Source organism: Homalodisca vitripennis, chromosome 5 (genome assembly GCF_021130785.1).
Source record: "Homalodisca vitripennis isolate AUS2020 chromosome 5, UT_GWSS_2.1, whole genome shotgun sequence".
NCBI lineage: Eukaryota > Metazoa > Arthropoda > Insecta > Hemiptera > Cicadellidae > Homalodisca > Homalodisca vitripennis.
The window spans coordinates 90,754,645-90,772,867 of record NC_060211.1 but is presented as its reverse complement, the minus strand read 5'-3'; the positions used below and the strand labels follow the sequence as shown (position 1 = coordinate 90,772,867).

At 33.3% G+C, this 18,223-nt stretch overlaps 1 protein-coding gene across 4 annotated transcripts in view; it reads right to left on the bottom strand.

Annotated features, from left to right (window-relative positions):
* Nucleotides 1-13,042, bottom strand: part of LOC124362499 (sex-lethal homolog) — a 53,650-nt gene extending 40,608 nt beyond the window's left edge. For all 4 annotated transcript variants that reach the window (XR_006922468.1, XM_046817059.1, XM_046817060.1 and 1 more), the window contains exon 1: nt 12,736-13,042. Coding sequence is in view for 3 of the 4 variants with exons in the window: in XM_046817059.1 (XP_046673015.1) it covers nt 12,736-12,870 (135 nt within the window). In the remaining variant the exon portion in view is untranslated. The remainder of the gene's footprint in view (nt 1-12,735) is intronic.
* Between the last annotated feature and the right edge of the window lie 5,181 nt (nt 13,043-18,223).

Sequence of the window (18,223 nt, the reverse complement as noted above, 5' to 3'; positions counted from 1 at the left end):
CCAGTGCGGCCGATCCACTGGTCACTCCACGCGTCGTTCTTTATCACCCTCACGAAGAGCTTGCAGTATCTGAAGTCTGTATCCTTTCATGCGTAATCGTCGATGCAACACACGCTAGATGGACATAGAAGGCATGTTGAGCTGTCGAGCAGCGCGGCGAACAGATTTCTGAGAGCTGCGTGTGAAACAATGGCGGACGTGTTCCACGGATTCATCGGAACATTCTGGGACGGTCCTTAACTGGCATTTCTTCAATGGTTAACTCTTCATCATAGATAATAATTATGTCTGTGCAAGCTCAACACTTATATAATGTTATTATCTTTTTTGCTGCATAATCGGCTATATATACCAAGCTCATCTTTTTTCCGGTCTTTTTAAATTTTTGATTCTAAGTCTGTAACATGTACCTGGATTGATTTTCAAATTATGTAGGAAATATCCATTTCTCAAATCTGGAACTGCCTTTTTACATGTAATAACTGTTCTTTTTACACAATCTTCTCTAGCTATATCACAATGAAGAAAATGGCCTTCACAATATATATAATTTTTATTAGGTTTAAAATTGACCTAATGAAATGAATAAAATTTATTTAACTCACATTTGCTTTAAATCATTGTTATATGAAATCTGACTTTAGTTTTGTTTCGTCATAATAAGAATTGCAGCATGGAACGAACACAACACTTTCACAGCATATTTAATAGAATATTCTTATTTAGTTACCGGTACGGCACTGTAGAAAGATTAATTATTTCCATGTTAGACAAATGATTGCTATTAGTTCACTCATTCAGTCACTAATGAAACAATATACTGTACTACCAAAGCAAGTACATTGTTGTGTTGTGATTTGTGAATACAAGCAAGCCCAGTACAGATGTCTGTGCAACAAATCAGCCATTGTTCGTGACATAGCAGTGGTGGTGGGGGGAGAACAGCCTGCCGGCCCGGCGTTAACACAGGCCCCAATCAAGGTCATTTTGACAAGGTAGATTTTAAGGAGTTGAGCTCGTCTATAGAGAAGGGAAGGTTCAGCGGGGAGTTATTATTTGTTTCAAAATTCAGTCAATCTATCCTGTTTGGCTTAATTCACGATCATATAAGGATGTATTTGAAATCACTGTGAAGTGAGCTACAAACAAATTGGCAATAATCCGAGGATCTGTAACTATGTCACCGCCTTGTTTCAGACCTATGATAGATCAAGGAGGTGGATTATTACAACAAATTCCTCACAACTTTTTTACAAACGTCTGCTACGGGAGTGGTTGTTTATAATTTTCTTGTGTAATCCAACCATGACTGCCTTCTACTTAATCTGAAAACTTGTCTGGCCTATGCTCTAGATTTTTGGTATCTTTCAATATTTACTTCTCTCGCAAATCTGTTAAATATTTTTAAAACATTTTCTATGATCTTTTAGAGCATTCGAACAATCCTCGGACCACCAAGGAATTGGTCATTGATTTTGTTTCATTGAGGATTTTAGGATGCTCAGATCAGCTACTGTTTTAACTGCGGATGTAAACAATGCGTTTGCTGTGTCTATTTCTTTATTTCAAATGTTAATGGTTTGAGAAGTCATATTATTTTGGAACTCACTCCAATCAGTTATACTTACTTTCCACCTTGGAAATCTGTTAGTTGGAACAACGAATGATATGGAAATGGGTGCCTGTCACTCCCCAACATGTCAGGAAGTACTCTCCAATAGACTCGAGTTGCCAAAGCCGAACTGCAGATAGATCAAATACTGACCATATTCCAGACCTGGGGCACATATAGGTGGCCAAACCATCATTGAGTATGACCGCCTGTACCTCGTCCCAAAGTCCTATGATCAAGTTTCCCCTCTGACTAGAATGGTTGGAACTCCAAAGAGCGATGATGTGCATTGAAGACGCCAACCATAAGAAGGGGAGAGAGGATCTGACTGATTATATCTTGTGAATCATCTATAGTTAAACTAAAAGGTAATGGTGGAATGTAAAGAGAACAGACTGTTAATTTAAAGGGGATGGTGATTTCTATTGCAATCACCTGCAGATTAGTGGCAATGGTCCACGCTCTGGTATTTAGGGAGGCATCTACCAGTATCGCAATACCACCACGGGCTATTTCCTGATGGTGATCCAAGCAAAAAATGTCATAGCCATTAATTTCAAATTTTGTTTGAGGTGACAACTTTGTCTATTGAATGCATAATAACTTTGGGTTTCTGGTGTTAAAAACATAATGTAATATAACCGTTTAGCTTCCTACGAAAATAACATTGCAAGTTTTATGAAATGAACCAATCAAACAAAGTAACTTCATCACATGTGTTCATAGAAGCCATATGATTAATCTTCATTCTGTACTCTGTATAATAATTTATTTATTTCTGTGTTTTTCTTATTGCCAACATGGTTACCCGTAAGACCAATGTTGTCTTCTGAGCAAAGGAAAGTACCTATCAGAAATTTCCCTGGCTGGTAATTAGTGCGGGCTTACATAGGGGACCAAGGCACCACCCCTCACTTTTGGTGGAAAAGAAACAAACTCTGGAGATAGTTTATTACAATCCATTTCAAATCATGTCAACATCTCAACATGTACATAGTTCTTATATACTCTACAGGTGATATAAAAAGTGGCACAGCGTATAACAATTAAAACAATGTCTGTCTGTATCACTATATCTCAATCTACCTTTCATCAATGTAGCCTTTATTACTTTACTTTTAAGCTATATCAAAAACAAAGATTCAAACTATTAGAGTTTAAAGATTTCATAGCTTTTTAAACTATGTAGTTAAATTAGTAAATAAATGCAAAAATATGTTATAAGTTATATTAGCCTACTGTGTATTTTTTTGTCTTTGAAATTTGAAATCACCTGAAATGCCATATAATTAAAACCATTCACTTAGTAATATATTTCGGTAATATATTCGGTAGTAACATATAACTGTAAATTTTACAACAAATTTACTGAGAAAAGTATTAAAAAGTACCAAAATATTAATAAATCCTAAATTTTAATTTTATCCCAAACATTTCTTAGATCTAGGGAACCAGGACATAACAGTATTTCTGGATATGGGAAGAGTTATCACAAGCTATGGAGGGGTAGACATATACAAGGAAGGTAAAACAAGGTTCTCTATATTATTTATTCTTGTTTTTCAATCTGTATTTTCTTGGCACATCTTGTTATTGAAATGTCTCTCACATTTCCTAATTTTTCATTCTTTGCTGCCAAATAAAAGAGAATAAACAATTACCGTCACTTCGCTACAAGGGGGTAGACTGCAGTCCAGTATTGTGGGTTAGAGGTCTGCAGTGCACAAACTTTTAGTACCAGACGATTTTGCTGGTACACAAGGTCAGTACAACCCAAAAACTGTCATATGAGTATAAATCAAAGATTTTCGTATGAACTCTACTTTTAACTTTGTTTAACAATTAGAAAAAAACAAGCCTATAAATAACACACTATTTTAAAGGAATTTGCAGACATCCAGTGAAATAGATATATTTTAAAAACTACAAGTCATATCCTCTACCATCTATTTTTAAATAATAGAAATGGTAGCTTATAAAATGGGCTTTTAGAATATATTCCATTGACATAAATGTGTATGGATATATATCTGTATTAATTATACTACCAGCATTAAAAAAATCATCTTTATTCACAATTAGAAAAATTTGTGAGATAAACTGTAGCCTATATAAATTTATATATAGAGAGAATCTTTGGTGTACAACTACATACAGTACGTTAAATATCAAGATAAAATCCAAATTAGTGATTATCTGTTAATTCCCTAGCAGCTGACGTCCGTGCATAGAACCGGAAGATACACTGAAATTGACAAATATAGACATAGATATACGGATATTAAGTAAAATATTATTTACAAATCACGTTATTTTGTTACTGTACGTTCCTAAATAGTCTTTATACACGAAGAACTATAAAAACACATTTTACCAAATCGGTAATTTACGTATTTGTTGATAGATTGTTATCGCAGATATTTGCAGCAGACTCAATGAAGATGCGCTAATATAAATATAGAAAACATGAATTTTAACCGTAATATTATTTGTTAAATTATGGTAGTGTTAATTTTGTTATCTATCTACATTTTTTCAGACAGAAAATACAAAATCGTGTTAGCAATCTGTAAATTTACGTACTGCAGATTAGTTTTCGTCCGCCAATAGACTTATTGGATTCAAGATTCAGCTCTCCACACATCACTCATAATAATGGACGTAATAATAACTGTGATTTTCAAAGCATACTTAAGCACTTCTGTTAGTATCAGAATCTAGTGAAAAGAGACGCAGTATCAAGTATCAGAATCAATCTATCCCTAGTAAAAATGCCAGGGACATATCAATTGCCTCATAACCCACTCATTTTTTCCCAGAGTCCAAAATTCATGTACAATCCAGCTTTCAAGTTTTCATCGTTGCAGCAGCTCCGATTACGGTCCAGTAAAATTAGCGTGACTCTGAGTATATCCCACTGCCAGCCAATAGCCTATATCAATAATGTATCAGAAAAATATCTGCTACAGAAGTTTTTATTTTTATATTTTTTATTAATAATTAGAATAATAAATTGTAAACTAAAACCCCTTTTAAATTTTTTTATTTCAGACACGTGTTTCGGTATAAACCATCTTCAGTGTGAACATTAACCTCTAACTAAATAATAAACAAAACAAATAAATATACACCTGTCGACTATTTAAACAGATGTTCAATTTATATGACACAGTTGTAATTTTGATTAGTATTCTGTGTTTAATATTTTTTCAAAGATAGGATTTGTTTTATTTTTTAAATTGTTATTTAATATGTTGTGAGGATCTTTGTCATAATTTAGATAAATATGTAGTTCTTCTTTCGTGTTTAATTTTTCTCCTTTCCTTTCAAATGTCCAAAAAATTTCCATGTTCTTTTCAATACTTTTGTAGTTATGTCCAGTTTCTAATAAATGTTCAGCGAAATTTGATTTTATTGTAGACATGTTATTCGTTTTCAAAGCTTGTATATGTTCTTTAAACCTTTTATTAAAATTTCTGCCAGTTTGTCCAATATAATAGCTTTCACAGTCACTAACAGTTAATTTTGTATACTCCACATTGTTTGTATAAATCTTGTTTATCATCTTTTTGGTTTACTTTGTTTTCAAGTAGTTTAAACGTATTATTTCTTGTTTGGTAACTGATGGAAAATTTTGAATTTTGAAAGGTTTTTCGAACAGCTTTGTTTATTTTAGTATTGAAAGGCACACATATATATTTCTGAATTTCATTATTATTAGGATTAGGCCGTATTGTGTTGGTTTTATTGATTTTTCTTGTTTTCTTCTGAATCATTTTGTCTACAATATGGGGTTGATATCCATTTTTGACAGCTAGATACTTTTATGATTTTCATTTCTTTAGTTTTATTTTCATCACTCATTGGTATATTTAACATTCTGTTAATCATTGAGTGAAATGCTGCTAATTTGTGTTTCCATGGATGGTTAGAGGATGATGGTATTAGGAGATCTGTTTGGGTTGTTTTTCTATAAATTTCAAATGAGTGGTTTTCCATTAAGATTAGAAATGCTTATATCAATTTTAAAATAAAATAAAATTTTAAAATAAAAATGCTTATAGCAGCAAATTGATATAAGCATTTCTAATCTTAATGGGAAACCACTCATTTGAAATTTATAGAAAAAACAACCCAAACAGATCTCCTAATACCATCATCCTCTAACCATCCATGGAAACACAAATTAGCAGCATTTCACTCAATGATTAACAGAATGTTAAATATACCAATGAGTGATGAAAATAAAACTAAAGAAATGAAAAATCATAAAGTATCTAGCTGTCAAAAATGGATATCAACCCCATATTGTAGACAAAATGATTCAGAAGAAAAACAAGAAAAATCAATAAAACCAACACAATACGGCCTAATCCTAATAATAATGAAATTCAGAAATATATATGTGTGCCTTTCAATACTAAAATAAAACAAAGCTGTTCGAAAAACCTTTCAAAATTCAAAATTTTCCATCAGTTACCAAACAAGAAATAATACGTTTAAACTACTTGAAAACAAAGTAAACCAAAAAGATGATAAACAAGATTTATACAAACAATGTGGAGTATACAAAATTAACTGTAGTGACTGTGAAAGCTATTATAGTGGACAAACTGGCAGAAATTTTAATAAAAGGTTTAAAGGAACATATACAAGCTTTGAAAAACGAGAATAACATGTCTACAATAAAATCAAATTTCGCTGAACATTTATTAGAAACTGGACATAACTACAAAAGTATTGAAAAGAACATGGAAATTTTGGACATTGAAAGGAAAGGAGAAAAAATTAAACACGAAAGAAGAACTACATATTTATCTAAATTATGACATAAGATCCTCACAACATATTAAGTAACAATTTAAAAAATAAAACAAATCCTATCTTTAAAAAAATATTAAACACAGAATACTAATCAAAATTACAACTGTGTCATATAAATTGAACATCTGTTTAAATAGTCGACAGGTGTATATTTATTTGTTTTGTTTATTATTTAGTTAGAGGTTAATGTTCACACTGAAGATGGTTTATACCGAAACACGTGTCTGAAATAAAAAATTTAAAAGGGTTTTAGTTTACAATTTATTATTCTAACATAAAGATAGCCCTATAATGTGGAATTCATAACATAATTTTTATTAATAAATATACCAATTTTAACTAAAATTACCAGGTTTTGTATTTTTTATGCTTACCTCTTACAGGATATTTATAACAAAAATAAGCTTTGAACTTAAAGACGAATATATTTTATAGATCTCTTAAGTGTTATAGATAAATGATAGAATTCATTACAGACGTGCAAAGGGTTGTCACAACATTTCCGTTAGATTATAGTTATAGATTATGAAAAAACACAATATAAGGCTCCTTATACATGTTGCAACTCCTAACTCTTTCCGTGCCAGGCAGCAATATATTGCTGCCATAGATCGTGTCTGTAAAGTGCCAAGCGGCAAAACATTGCCGTAGGTGACATGTGCGAAAAGCGCTAGGTGGCAATATATTGCCTCCTTGATATTCGTTGTTTTCTTAAATAAACATGATGTCAAATGATTACAGTTTTATGTTTCCTTTATTCCCTAGTATATTTGTAGATAATTAATATGAATATCATTTTTTATTTTTTTGGTCTATGCATTTTTATTTCGTAATTATTGTCATGTGACATTATCAGCTGACTCGATCTTTTGTTGTTAATTATTTATGCTTTAGTGTAATCGTATTATTGTATGCTGGATTCTTGTTCATAATTTCATTATGTGGTTGTAAATATTAGTAGTGTTAGTTTTTACGTGCTTAACTATTGTGTATAGTAGTTACAATGACTGACAATTTGCGATCTCACGGGAGCACATTTGTAAATAGGAAAAGTGTAAATAAATTTCAAATAAAATTGTGTAAATATTTCTCGGTAAATAGTATTTTTTAACTGTATTGAAACTGTTTATGGATCCTACAATCATCTGTTTACCGGTACATCCATAATGTAAATGTTTTTTTTAAGTTTCTTGAAATGTAAAAGTCAGTTGCTTTAACACTTATAAAATGTTGCGAAGTATAATTATGCGTATTTAAACAAAATGTGTCATAAAAAATTTATTTATGAGAGAAATAACATGTAAAATTTTACAATCTCCAATCTACTACAGCAACATGAGACAGGTTGAGTTCATGTCTTAGCAGGTCATGTCGTGGTGGTTTTAATAACACCCAATAAGCCACAAATCGGCACACTGTTTGCGTTGTGAGATTATGGTTTTCGAAAAAAGTTAATTTATACTGAGACACATTTTTTTTTTTTTTTTTTTTTTTTTTTTTGTTCTCTTAGGACAAGAAGCTTATAAATTGCACTTAGTCCTGTAAGGACCTTTGCGCTGCTTCCAGAGTGATAGGATATTCAGGATGGGTAAGGTTAGGGAGTAGGGGCCGCCTCCTATCGAGATCCATGAGGAAGAATTAGGGCACTACATCTCAAAGTCATCCCGGAAGAAGGGAGGCCAGCTGTGAACCAGCCTCTCCAGTCAAAGTAGGCAGGGGTGGCACACCCTTGTTGAGGTTAACAAGAGCCTCTGAGGTATGGGAACAAACCCCACCAACTCCAACAGCCATCCTCCACAGTAAGCTAGACCTATCGAATTGCCAATGAATCCCAGAATCTCAACATTTGCGGTTAGTGATGTGCCGCTACTGGACATCCATAAGGTTGCCCAGATTGAAGTGGCACATCGGTTTTTGCTGTGCCCAGTGGTGGGTTCAACTGGTAGGTATAAACCAGCCAGAAGTGATCCCTGCTGGGTGTACTGAGACACATACTTTTTGCACTGGACTTTCACTTTTTTCCGGTTACGATCAGTCTTTTCTATCCTGTTCCAACATCGAAACACGTGATCCGTTTCATTTAAGGTCATTTGACCTCCGCAACTCGGACATGTTTATTATGTGGTAAAACTCTGTGGTCGTACAAAAAATTTCTTAAAGTTACACTATCCTCAGAACAAACTATAAATGACGCTAACGTAAACTCGCACGAATTACACAAAAAAGGATTAACATCCGAACGGCTGCACATCACGATAGCAACCGATTAAGACCGGCCGCCAGTGACTGATAACGCCGAGATAACGCTGCGCGGACTAAAATTAATTCAGTATATACCCAGATCAAGCACGATGCATGCCCGCTGCGCAGCGCTTCGCGCTGCTTGCTCTTTTAGAAAAAAAATTAACTCGAGTAGTTCCAAATTTGAAGCCCAGATCACGTCAGTGGCCCTGATCACTAATAGGTAATTCTAAGCAATATATGACCGTCTGGCGGTTGCCTGCTCCCTATAACTGCTTTCTGGCAAGAAATTCTAGTCATTTCCTTTTCTATCCAATTGACTATTGGAACATTATATTGCAATATGAGAAAAATCGAGGTTGACCCATATATATTGCTTAGAATTACCAATTTCTCAGAATTACCGGTGCAACTTTTAGGTCATTCTCTAATTTTTATGAAAAATTATAAATTTTAATCTAAGAGACTGCAAAATCACCAATTTTAGCCTGGCACTTTTGACTAGTCACAAGGGGATATGAGATTTTGCAACATCTCATATTTGGTCCTGGCCCTCAAAGGATTCATTTGAATTGTATGACTGATCATCACGTATGCAAGGAAGTCGTTCACATAAATAGTAGTTGATCGTAAAACTGATAAGATTTCCACCAGCCACCATCCAGCCAATGCCGCTCTGACAATGAAAACCGATGTGCATGGTGGATTCGGCCAGCTGGCCGTCTGTAGACTGGTGACAATATTAAACTGCAGTTGCACTGGAAAGTAAGTTACGAGAGAATTTGCACAACTACTGTTGCATAATGTGAACAAGGGTAAGCAATTTTACTTGTGAGAACGTATCGCTGGTTGTTGCGCGTGTCAATCACACACGACAATGTTATATCGGCAATGTTTATAATTTTAATTTTTATATCTAAAACTACTCTCCAGTTCATGGAAACAACTGTCCGACACTGATTTTAACAGTGCTCATTTAGACTAGTGATTTTTACTGTCAGACACAAAACTAGCAAAACTTTTTGTTTGAGTAAACTCATCTAGTTCAGTCGAAGTTCGGAAATAACCATGACATCAAAACACAACATCAATTCCTTTATTTAATTAACCAATATATTCTGATAACTAATCGAAACGTGTGTGATGAGCAATCGTTCATAGACTAAACTGAGACAAACAGTTAACTGACTTTAATTACCCAATAGATCATTACATGGGTAGGGTACGATAAGCGAACCCGGTTTTTTATATCGAAATTGGCAAACGATATTACTTAATCATAACCAATGATATAATCAATCGATACTGATTAATTATTTTGAACAATTAACTTAAATGATCTATATGAACAGCTGTAAACACTTTGAAATAATACAATTAAGGTAATATTTTAAATTTCACATAAGTAACCTTGTGTATTTTAGGCTGTGAATCTTAGGAAGCTTCACGAAATTGCTTTAAAAGATGATAAAACATGTTTTTATGGCTTCAACATGTTGGGTTAGTACCTAAGAATCCATTATGTGATATTTGTGGAAAGGTATCAAATGTAACTTCTGTCAGAGGAGCTAACATGGTCGTCTTCAGATGCAAAAAAGAAGGTGATGGTGGACACAATTTTAGTAAAAACGCACTAAAGAATAGTTTTTTAGAAGGGTCAAAGTTCGGATTGCGCAATATTGTGACTTTAATGTACTTCTTTTCCAGAAATCAGAAAAATTAGGATTTTTTAATTCTTGAGTGTAGTTTGGATTTACACAGTCCATCTAGAAGTACGATATCTGACTGGCTGTCGTTTTGCAGGGAAGTGTGTTTTGTTTGGATAGATGATCAGTTTAATAGAGAAGAAAAGCTTGGAGGTCCTGGAGTGGTGGTGGAAATTGATGAGTGTAAAATTGGGGTACTTTGAGATTATACCGACCACACCCAGACATGAATTGTTATTTGACATTTTGCTTCTATTGATTACTAGATTAGCACCAGCGCGGGGCAGCACCGACCCCCTGCCGAAGCCCGCGCTGATGGCCGGAGGCACTCGCATTTTGGGTGGCGGAGTGTGATCAAGACTAAAAACAAGTTTTGAGTGTTTTTTTCAGTAAAGAGTTTAGTTTTTGTTGAATTTTTGTGTTTGGAGAAATGTAGGGGTAAAACACGGAAGTAGAACAGAGCGACGCACAAGCTGAACGGGCGCGGCGAGACTCTGCAATCACGTTATCTACTAGACCGCTCGACTTTGACCTCTGTCTAAGGATGGGGAGTGGTTTGCGATAAGACAATTCCTGTTTTATATTGACGAAATATTGTTCTGTGGTCAACGACAGAAAAACATCCCTCGAGATAGTACCTATCAGTAAAATATCAAATTCTAGAGGGGCTGATCAGAAATATAAATTGAATTGTAATGGAAAGGCAATTATGTACCGTGCAAAAATAATCATACGTGATACCGCGCGGCCTGCCGTAATCGGGTAATCGGGATTTTCGAGAAAGATAAGATAACAGCAACAACAATACCGATCACAATACCTGGAAATGCTTGTAAGTTTGTAATTTTGTAATTAAAGAGTTGTTTTTTTCGTTCTATCATGTTTGTTTCTATAAATTTACATTTTTGTGTTCTTCATACTGGTGTGGTCGGTATAATCCCAAAGTACCAAAATTGGTAAACGTAAAAATAACAAAGGGAGGTTGGTAGAAGGAACCTGGATTCTAGGTTTAATAGAAACTATACCGGAAGGACAAAAACGTGGGGGTAGATATAGGATAGAGATTTGTCCTGAAAACAAACGAGATGCAAAACTCTCATTCCTCTCGTACTAAAACACGTGCAGCCTGGAACAACCATAGTTACAGATATGTGGAAAGCATATTTTGGATTAAGTGATTGTGGTTTTGTCCATTTTACTGTCAACCATAGTGAAAACTTTTTAAACCCAGCAACTGGTGCCAACACTCACAGTTGAAAGTTCGTGGAGAGCCGTAAAATGTAGTCTAAGAAGTGGTATCCCAGCCAACCTTCTCGCAGATCACCTCTGTGAATATTTATATAGAAGAGAGGTACGATTTTCTGAAGAGGACACGTTCAACCATTTCTTAAAAGCTGTAAAAAATTGCTACCCAGGCGAAGACATGTAGATACAAATTTCCGTTTCCTATTCTAATTATTTTTATGTTCTAATTTATTTTCTATTCCCAATGTTTGTTATCATTTCTTAATTATATATGGTTTTGCTGTTTGATTGTTCTCGTTCTGATTAATTTAGTTAAAGTTATGAGTTTCCCTGATTTTGGTTATGTTCATTTATTATTTGTTACATCATTAAATTCACATTTTAATTTAAAACATATGATTATTATTACTTTTATATCGATTGATAGTCTATGATTCAATATGCGAATATTAGGTATCGATGAATATATTCTTCGATATAAAAAACCGGGTCCGCTTATCGTACCCTATCCCATTACATATATGGGGGCATCACAGGGGTACAACAAACCTGGGGTTGAAAATACCTACAATGTAATTGGGTTCAAAATTTTGTATTTGTTTTGTTCGGAGGTTTAGGTAATCAGAAATATTGATGATTTAATTTACGGGGTGGCCACTATAGGCTAGTATACATCGAAGCCAATTTTTTTTAAAGTTATCTGTTTTCTGTTGGTACTTATTTAACTTCTAAACATTTTCCTTCAATTCCCATTTTCTAAAAAAATATATGTAGAACTTCGCAAGGAATAATCTAAAACCTACAAGTTAACTTATAATGTTCGAAAATTTTCAAAACAGGCCTATAATAACCAAGCTATTTGAAAAAGTTGATGGATAAATGTTTAAATATTAAGGATTGTAATATCCACTTGTTGCCAATTTAGATAAGCTATACTTTGGAAACGCAGAGACTTATTCATCACGTGACAGCTCTAGGGTTGATTGTTTAATGGTTAAAATCAAGATGGCTACTAGTAAAACCGGCTCCTAACACACATTGGCATAATCAAATAAAAAAAAAACAATAAAACACTTACAAATATTAGATTCTGTAAAATAAACTTACTTTGAAATCTCTCATTATTTTGCAGCTTTCAACAACCCCAATCTGAGAGAAAATATTCTTCAAACCATCATCCGCTAAATTTTGTGGAAGGTAGTTGATTATAAGGTTTGTAGGAGAAACTGACATTTTTATCATGAGTAGAAAACCTCGTTGATAAGAACAAATTGTAATTATGTATAAACGTAACAACCACCAAGGTAGTTTTGTACAGCAGGTTCAAGCAAAAATTTAAGATGTTAAAGTTAATCCTTACTATTAATTCTAGACTACACCAACTGAACTCCTGAGAGTAAGTTTTGTTTGCTGTCAATAGAGTTATCAGAGACCAATAATAGAGGTCTAAGTCAAAGTTAGTGGTGGGTTGCGATTCGCGTACCTGCTACTTTTGGCGCGATTTTTAAATCGTACTTATTGCTAACTGTTATTGGACGAAAGTAGCAGGTAAGAAATCGTTATTTACTCCCTTTGGCAGTTATGAATCAAGCATGTCTACAGAGATATACAGGATTCTATTGGTAATTTAAAGCTGTGGGTAAACATCAAGAGCAAATGCGGCAAATAAAATCCGATAAAAAAGCTGATGAGATGATAAAAAATGCCAGAGTAGCAACAATAACTAAGAAGAGGAAGCTGAATTACTGGAAGGGCTTTATAGGCCTGGAATTAAAAATATGTTTGAATAAACACAATATTTCCTCTTTTGGCTTGATTTCCCAAAAACTTCAAAATTTCAACTTTAGGTACAGGTTTTTTCAAAAAGAGCTTGATTTTCACCACATATCTCTTTCAACCTTATTTGTATGATATACCTGAATTTACTCAATAATAACCTTTAAAAAGCATCATTTCAAAAATATTCAAGTTTTGAATGTTATCTTTATTCATAATAATAGTTTTAATTCTATGTATAGAAACTTAAATTTTAGGTACCTTATAACAGTTAGTTAAAGAGTCAAGTTTAGGTTTCCTGGGTACAATAGTTTTTAAATAACAGATACTGACAACAATTTGATATATGACAATTGTGAACATTAAGTTAAATGAGACAACAGATTCCCCTTAAAAAAAACCTCATATAAATTGAATTTTTGCAGAGAATTTTAACTACTCCATTACAAGCTAACTGGTGATTGGTGGTGGTAGCGTGAGTTTACTGCAAACCTTTTACACTCCGGCCCTCCACTTTGCTCTCCTTTTATTAGTTCAAAAGTACTATAAAACCATTGTATGACCTCATATTAGAAAGATTTCCCCGGGGTGTGCCCCCAATCCCCCTACTGAGGGTGTTTCCATACTCCCGACCTAACGGGTATCAGATAACCCCAGAGATTTCTGGATTCGTCATTGCTTACGCTTAAGTTCAAATGCAACTAATGGGAAAAAGTTGTTTATATAAATCATTTACTTTTGTATAATATACGCAAATATGTTTCACTTTGGTTATAATATGTCATTCAAATGATATAGAAGAAAAATTGTATCATAATTTAATACATAGGTTTTATTACATTACGTAATGATTTAATTTTTATATTTTACAAAAATGTTTTTATTTAGTTATAACTTATAATTAAAATGACATAAAAACTATCCTATCATGATTTATATTATATCTATTAACATATAATAATATATGATCATTTTCATTTTTTATACCTTACGAAAGAATCTGATGTCAAGATTGTTATTGAATAATGTGGTTTTAAGTAAGCTATAAACCAATTACTTGTGTTTATTCCGGAAAACCATAATAACTAATGGCTAAAATGATAAATAAATTCAGCATTAGTACTTTAACTAAAGTAGCGGGTAAGAAATCGCGGGAGCTGATGTAATTTTATCCGTTCTCTCAGAGTCAACAGGACTTTTGAATAAATGACAATGTATTCTTTTATGTTAAGAGTGGTGGTTATTTATCTTTCTAATTATTAATCCCGATTGTAAAAGTGCTTCTGAATAAAATGTGCTTGTAAGAGTTTATGCCTATAAAACGTGTTAACGTAACAGGACAAACAACAGTATGGCCGCGCGGCAACAGTTATGCCCGCAACTTGTTGCGAGAAACTGACTTCATGTAATTTGGCAACGAACACTCAACTGGAAAGTGGAAACAGTCTAAAGCGGTACTCGAAACTCTTTAGCTGTTATTTAAGCAACCGGGTTATAATAACAACAGAGTTGAATTGTGACCGTTATTATTTCATTTCCGGATATTTATCAACATCTCGACAACAGCAGTTTCTTCATAGGTTTTATGAAGCGGTAGTGTAAATTATATTTAATACACAAAATAAATTGATCAATTAAATTTAATAAACAAAATAAATCAACTATATTTAACACACTAAATAAATTGATCAGTTATATTTAATACACAAAATAAATTGTGTGTTCTATATAGGTGTGTAAAGTACCATGTTTATACAATTAAAGACACTGAAATTTGTATTTTATTCCTTACTAATTAACTAATTAGTCTAATACGGACTGTGTAAACCCAATACAATTTAACTATATGCATGTGCGTTCTATAGTTGTATTAAGTTATTATGTGTGTAATGCATAACTTATACAATTAAAAACCTAAATTAGCTCTTGTTTTATTTCTTACTAATAATTAACGATTTAATTACCTATAAAATCATATTAATATTAATAGTTTATAATTTTATAGTCCATTAGCTAAATAATGGTCCTTGTTTGGTAATATAATTAATTAATTATATTTCAATACTGTTCTAGGCTATAAGCAACAGCCACGGAAAACGATAAAACAACATTGCGCAATTGAACGCGGACTACCAATTCGAAAACAGTTGCTGAAATAGCACGTTGCATGTTATCGGTTGTCAAAATAACGTAGATAAACGACAAATCTCTACTCAGTGCCTGCATTAAAGTTGTACATATTATGTCATATCGCAAAGGCATGACGTTTTCTGTTTTTAGCATTTGCAGCGATAACGCAGCGCTGGCCCTTTACCCCTCAAATTGAAGTACCAGAAAATGGTTTTCTTTGTCCCACCTGCTTTTCATCTCTCTATCTCTTCCACAACCCTGGATCTGGCAACTAGAAATTTCTTTGGTAGCAGGGCACTTTTCCATTTTCTGCAAGGCAATATTTTCGAAATTCGGACTAAATAGTGTTTTATATGCTCAATCTATCAAATATTTGATATTGTTGTTTTCTTAACATTCTGAAGTTTATTTACATACCAATAAACATACTTAACACGTCTTTTTAAGGGGCCCAGTATTGAACCTTGGTATTCCTTTATGTTTAACATTAATATATTAAATTCCGTTAGCCATTGCTTTACGAGAAATAAAGGAGCAGTGGAAATTGTAGAGAGATTAGAACAAAACCCAAATTGGGGGCTGAACATATTTTCCTATTAGTTTTAATAAAGTTATTTATGCGAGCTTGTATAACATTTTCTTCAAATATTTTGAAAATTTTTATTAGCCTGAAGCTCTAAACGTTAAAATTATTATTCTTTTGGATACTAACCTTCAAATCAGTTGGGAAACACCCTAAGTGATAGACGAGCTGAACAAGAAGGTCATGGAGGATAGCTCAAAAATATATTCTATACGAGAAGATAAATAAAAATATCATTTGATTTGCTGTTTTCAAGAGACCTGAATGCATCCATCTTTTAATTTACTGAATTTTGTGGAAGTAAATCGAATTCAATAAATACTGAAAAAGTTTATTGATTCAGATTGAACATTGGATAGACTGACATTTTTTGTTGGAATTGAAGATTAGGATTTTAATGTAGCAATTTTTATTATTTAAATCTGTAAAAACTTCTTGAGGATCATAGTTTATTCTGATAGGACATTCCCACTGTGCCAGTTCACCTACGACTTGATTAAATGACAAAGATGGCAATCTAAAACTATTGACATTTTTCCAGGTCACTATCAAAGGTTACCACCGGAGATAATCAAGTTCTTGCAATGATCAGTTTAAGTCTAGCAATTAGCTTATTATATTAAAATTTCTTTAATGTGAATCAATTTTTCAATTCTGTTGGTCCATTAATCAGTAAAACATAATCATCTAGAAGTACTTGCCTCCTATTTATAATTTTACAATTAAACATATTTGCTTGTTACACATTGATACTATTTTGTGAATTAAGGGAAACGCTCAGTTGAAATGATCTATAAAAGTTTTTTAAACATTATTGAACTATTTGCCGCACCCATTTCACCGTACATACTATTTTCTGGATGGAGTATATTCTCATAGACTGTTCATAATCAAACCCAGGAATCAAGCTGTGATAGTAAAGTTGTACCATGTAGCCTACAGTTTGTCTTGAATGAACGAAACATTGTTCCTGTGGGGTATAATTGATATGTACACAGCACGATTATCAAATAGCATGCAAAGATACATGCAATACATCATCCTAGACTTATAATCAAAGATCTCGTTTCTTGATGGCACAATTCATGGTTTTTCACAATGTACCATTTAGCGGTTCAACTCCAGTGGCATAGCCAAGGGATGGGTGATATTGGGATGTATCCTCTAAATTTTGAGAGTATATTTAAAGAACAGAAATACAGTAAAAAAATTTTAAAATTACTCTATATTTTAATAATGGTAATTAATATGTAAAGATTTCTTTAGTTTATTAATCCTAGATATCCCAATCATGAAATCATGACAAGGTCTGATCAATTAGAAGGCGGTTTAAATTATTGTGCCTACATGATGTTTATATCTGTGATCATCGAAATGCTACCACGCACTTTGTGACTACAGGAGCACTCCTGCTGCGTATCTCAAGAGCGCATTTGCGAAATACTACTGCCTTTTGTTGAGCTAACTAGTAAACCTATGCTACTATACCCAAAGCATTTGAAACAAATGTAATTTTCCGTTATCAACATCCTTTATTTCCACTATTTATTAAACATTGTTACTACTCAAATTTGTCTTTCATATACACAACAGCACTCAGCAAAAGTCTGGGAGAGCATTTCACAGTATTTTAGGCTGAAATATACGCTATTCTAACTTGTTATAATATAGGATTGACTAGGAATTGTGTCAGTCAAAGGGGTGTTCTACTATCTGTTAGCCACTTCATTTTTACGGCCCTTAACTTGAAAATTTATTTCAAGGCTGACATAGGGATTTTGCTTCAAGATTTGATTCCTTCTAGCTAGACATAATTCAGTATATCTCAGCTGGTTTCCTGACAAATTAGTGAGAAATGGCACAAAGAAGCACTTTTTTGGATCTGAACCGGCTTGTAAATAAGCAAGTCAACTGCCTATTAAGCTATTACGAAGTAGTTCAGAGATAACTAATGTCATTGGTGGTAGAGTTTTTCTGGGCAATCATTTGGCAAGGATTACGTCCAGGTAATGAATTCGACTTGGTTCTCATTGAAGGTACAAGGGTAGGCAGGCCCTACTAGCCGATTTTGGGGTGCACAAGCTTAGGTTGATGCATTTGGGAACT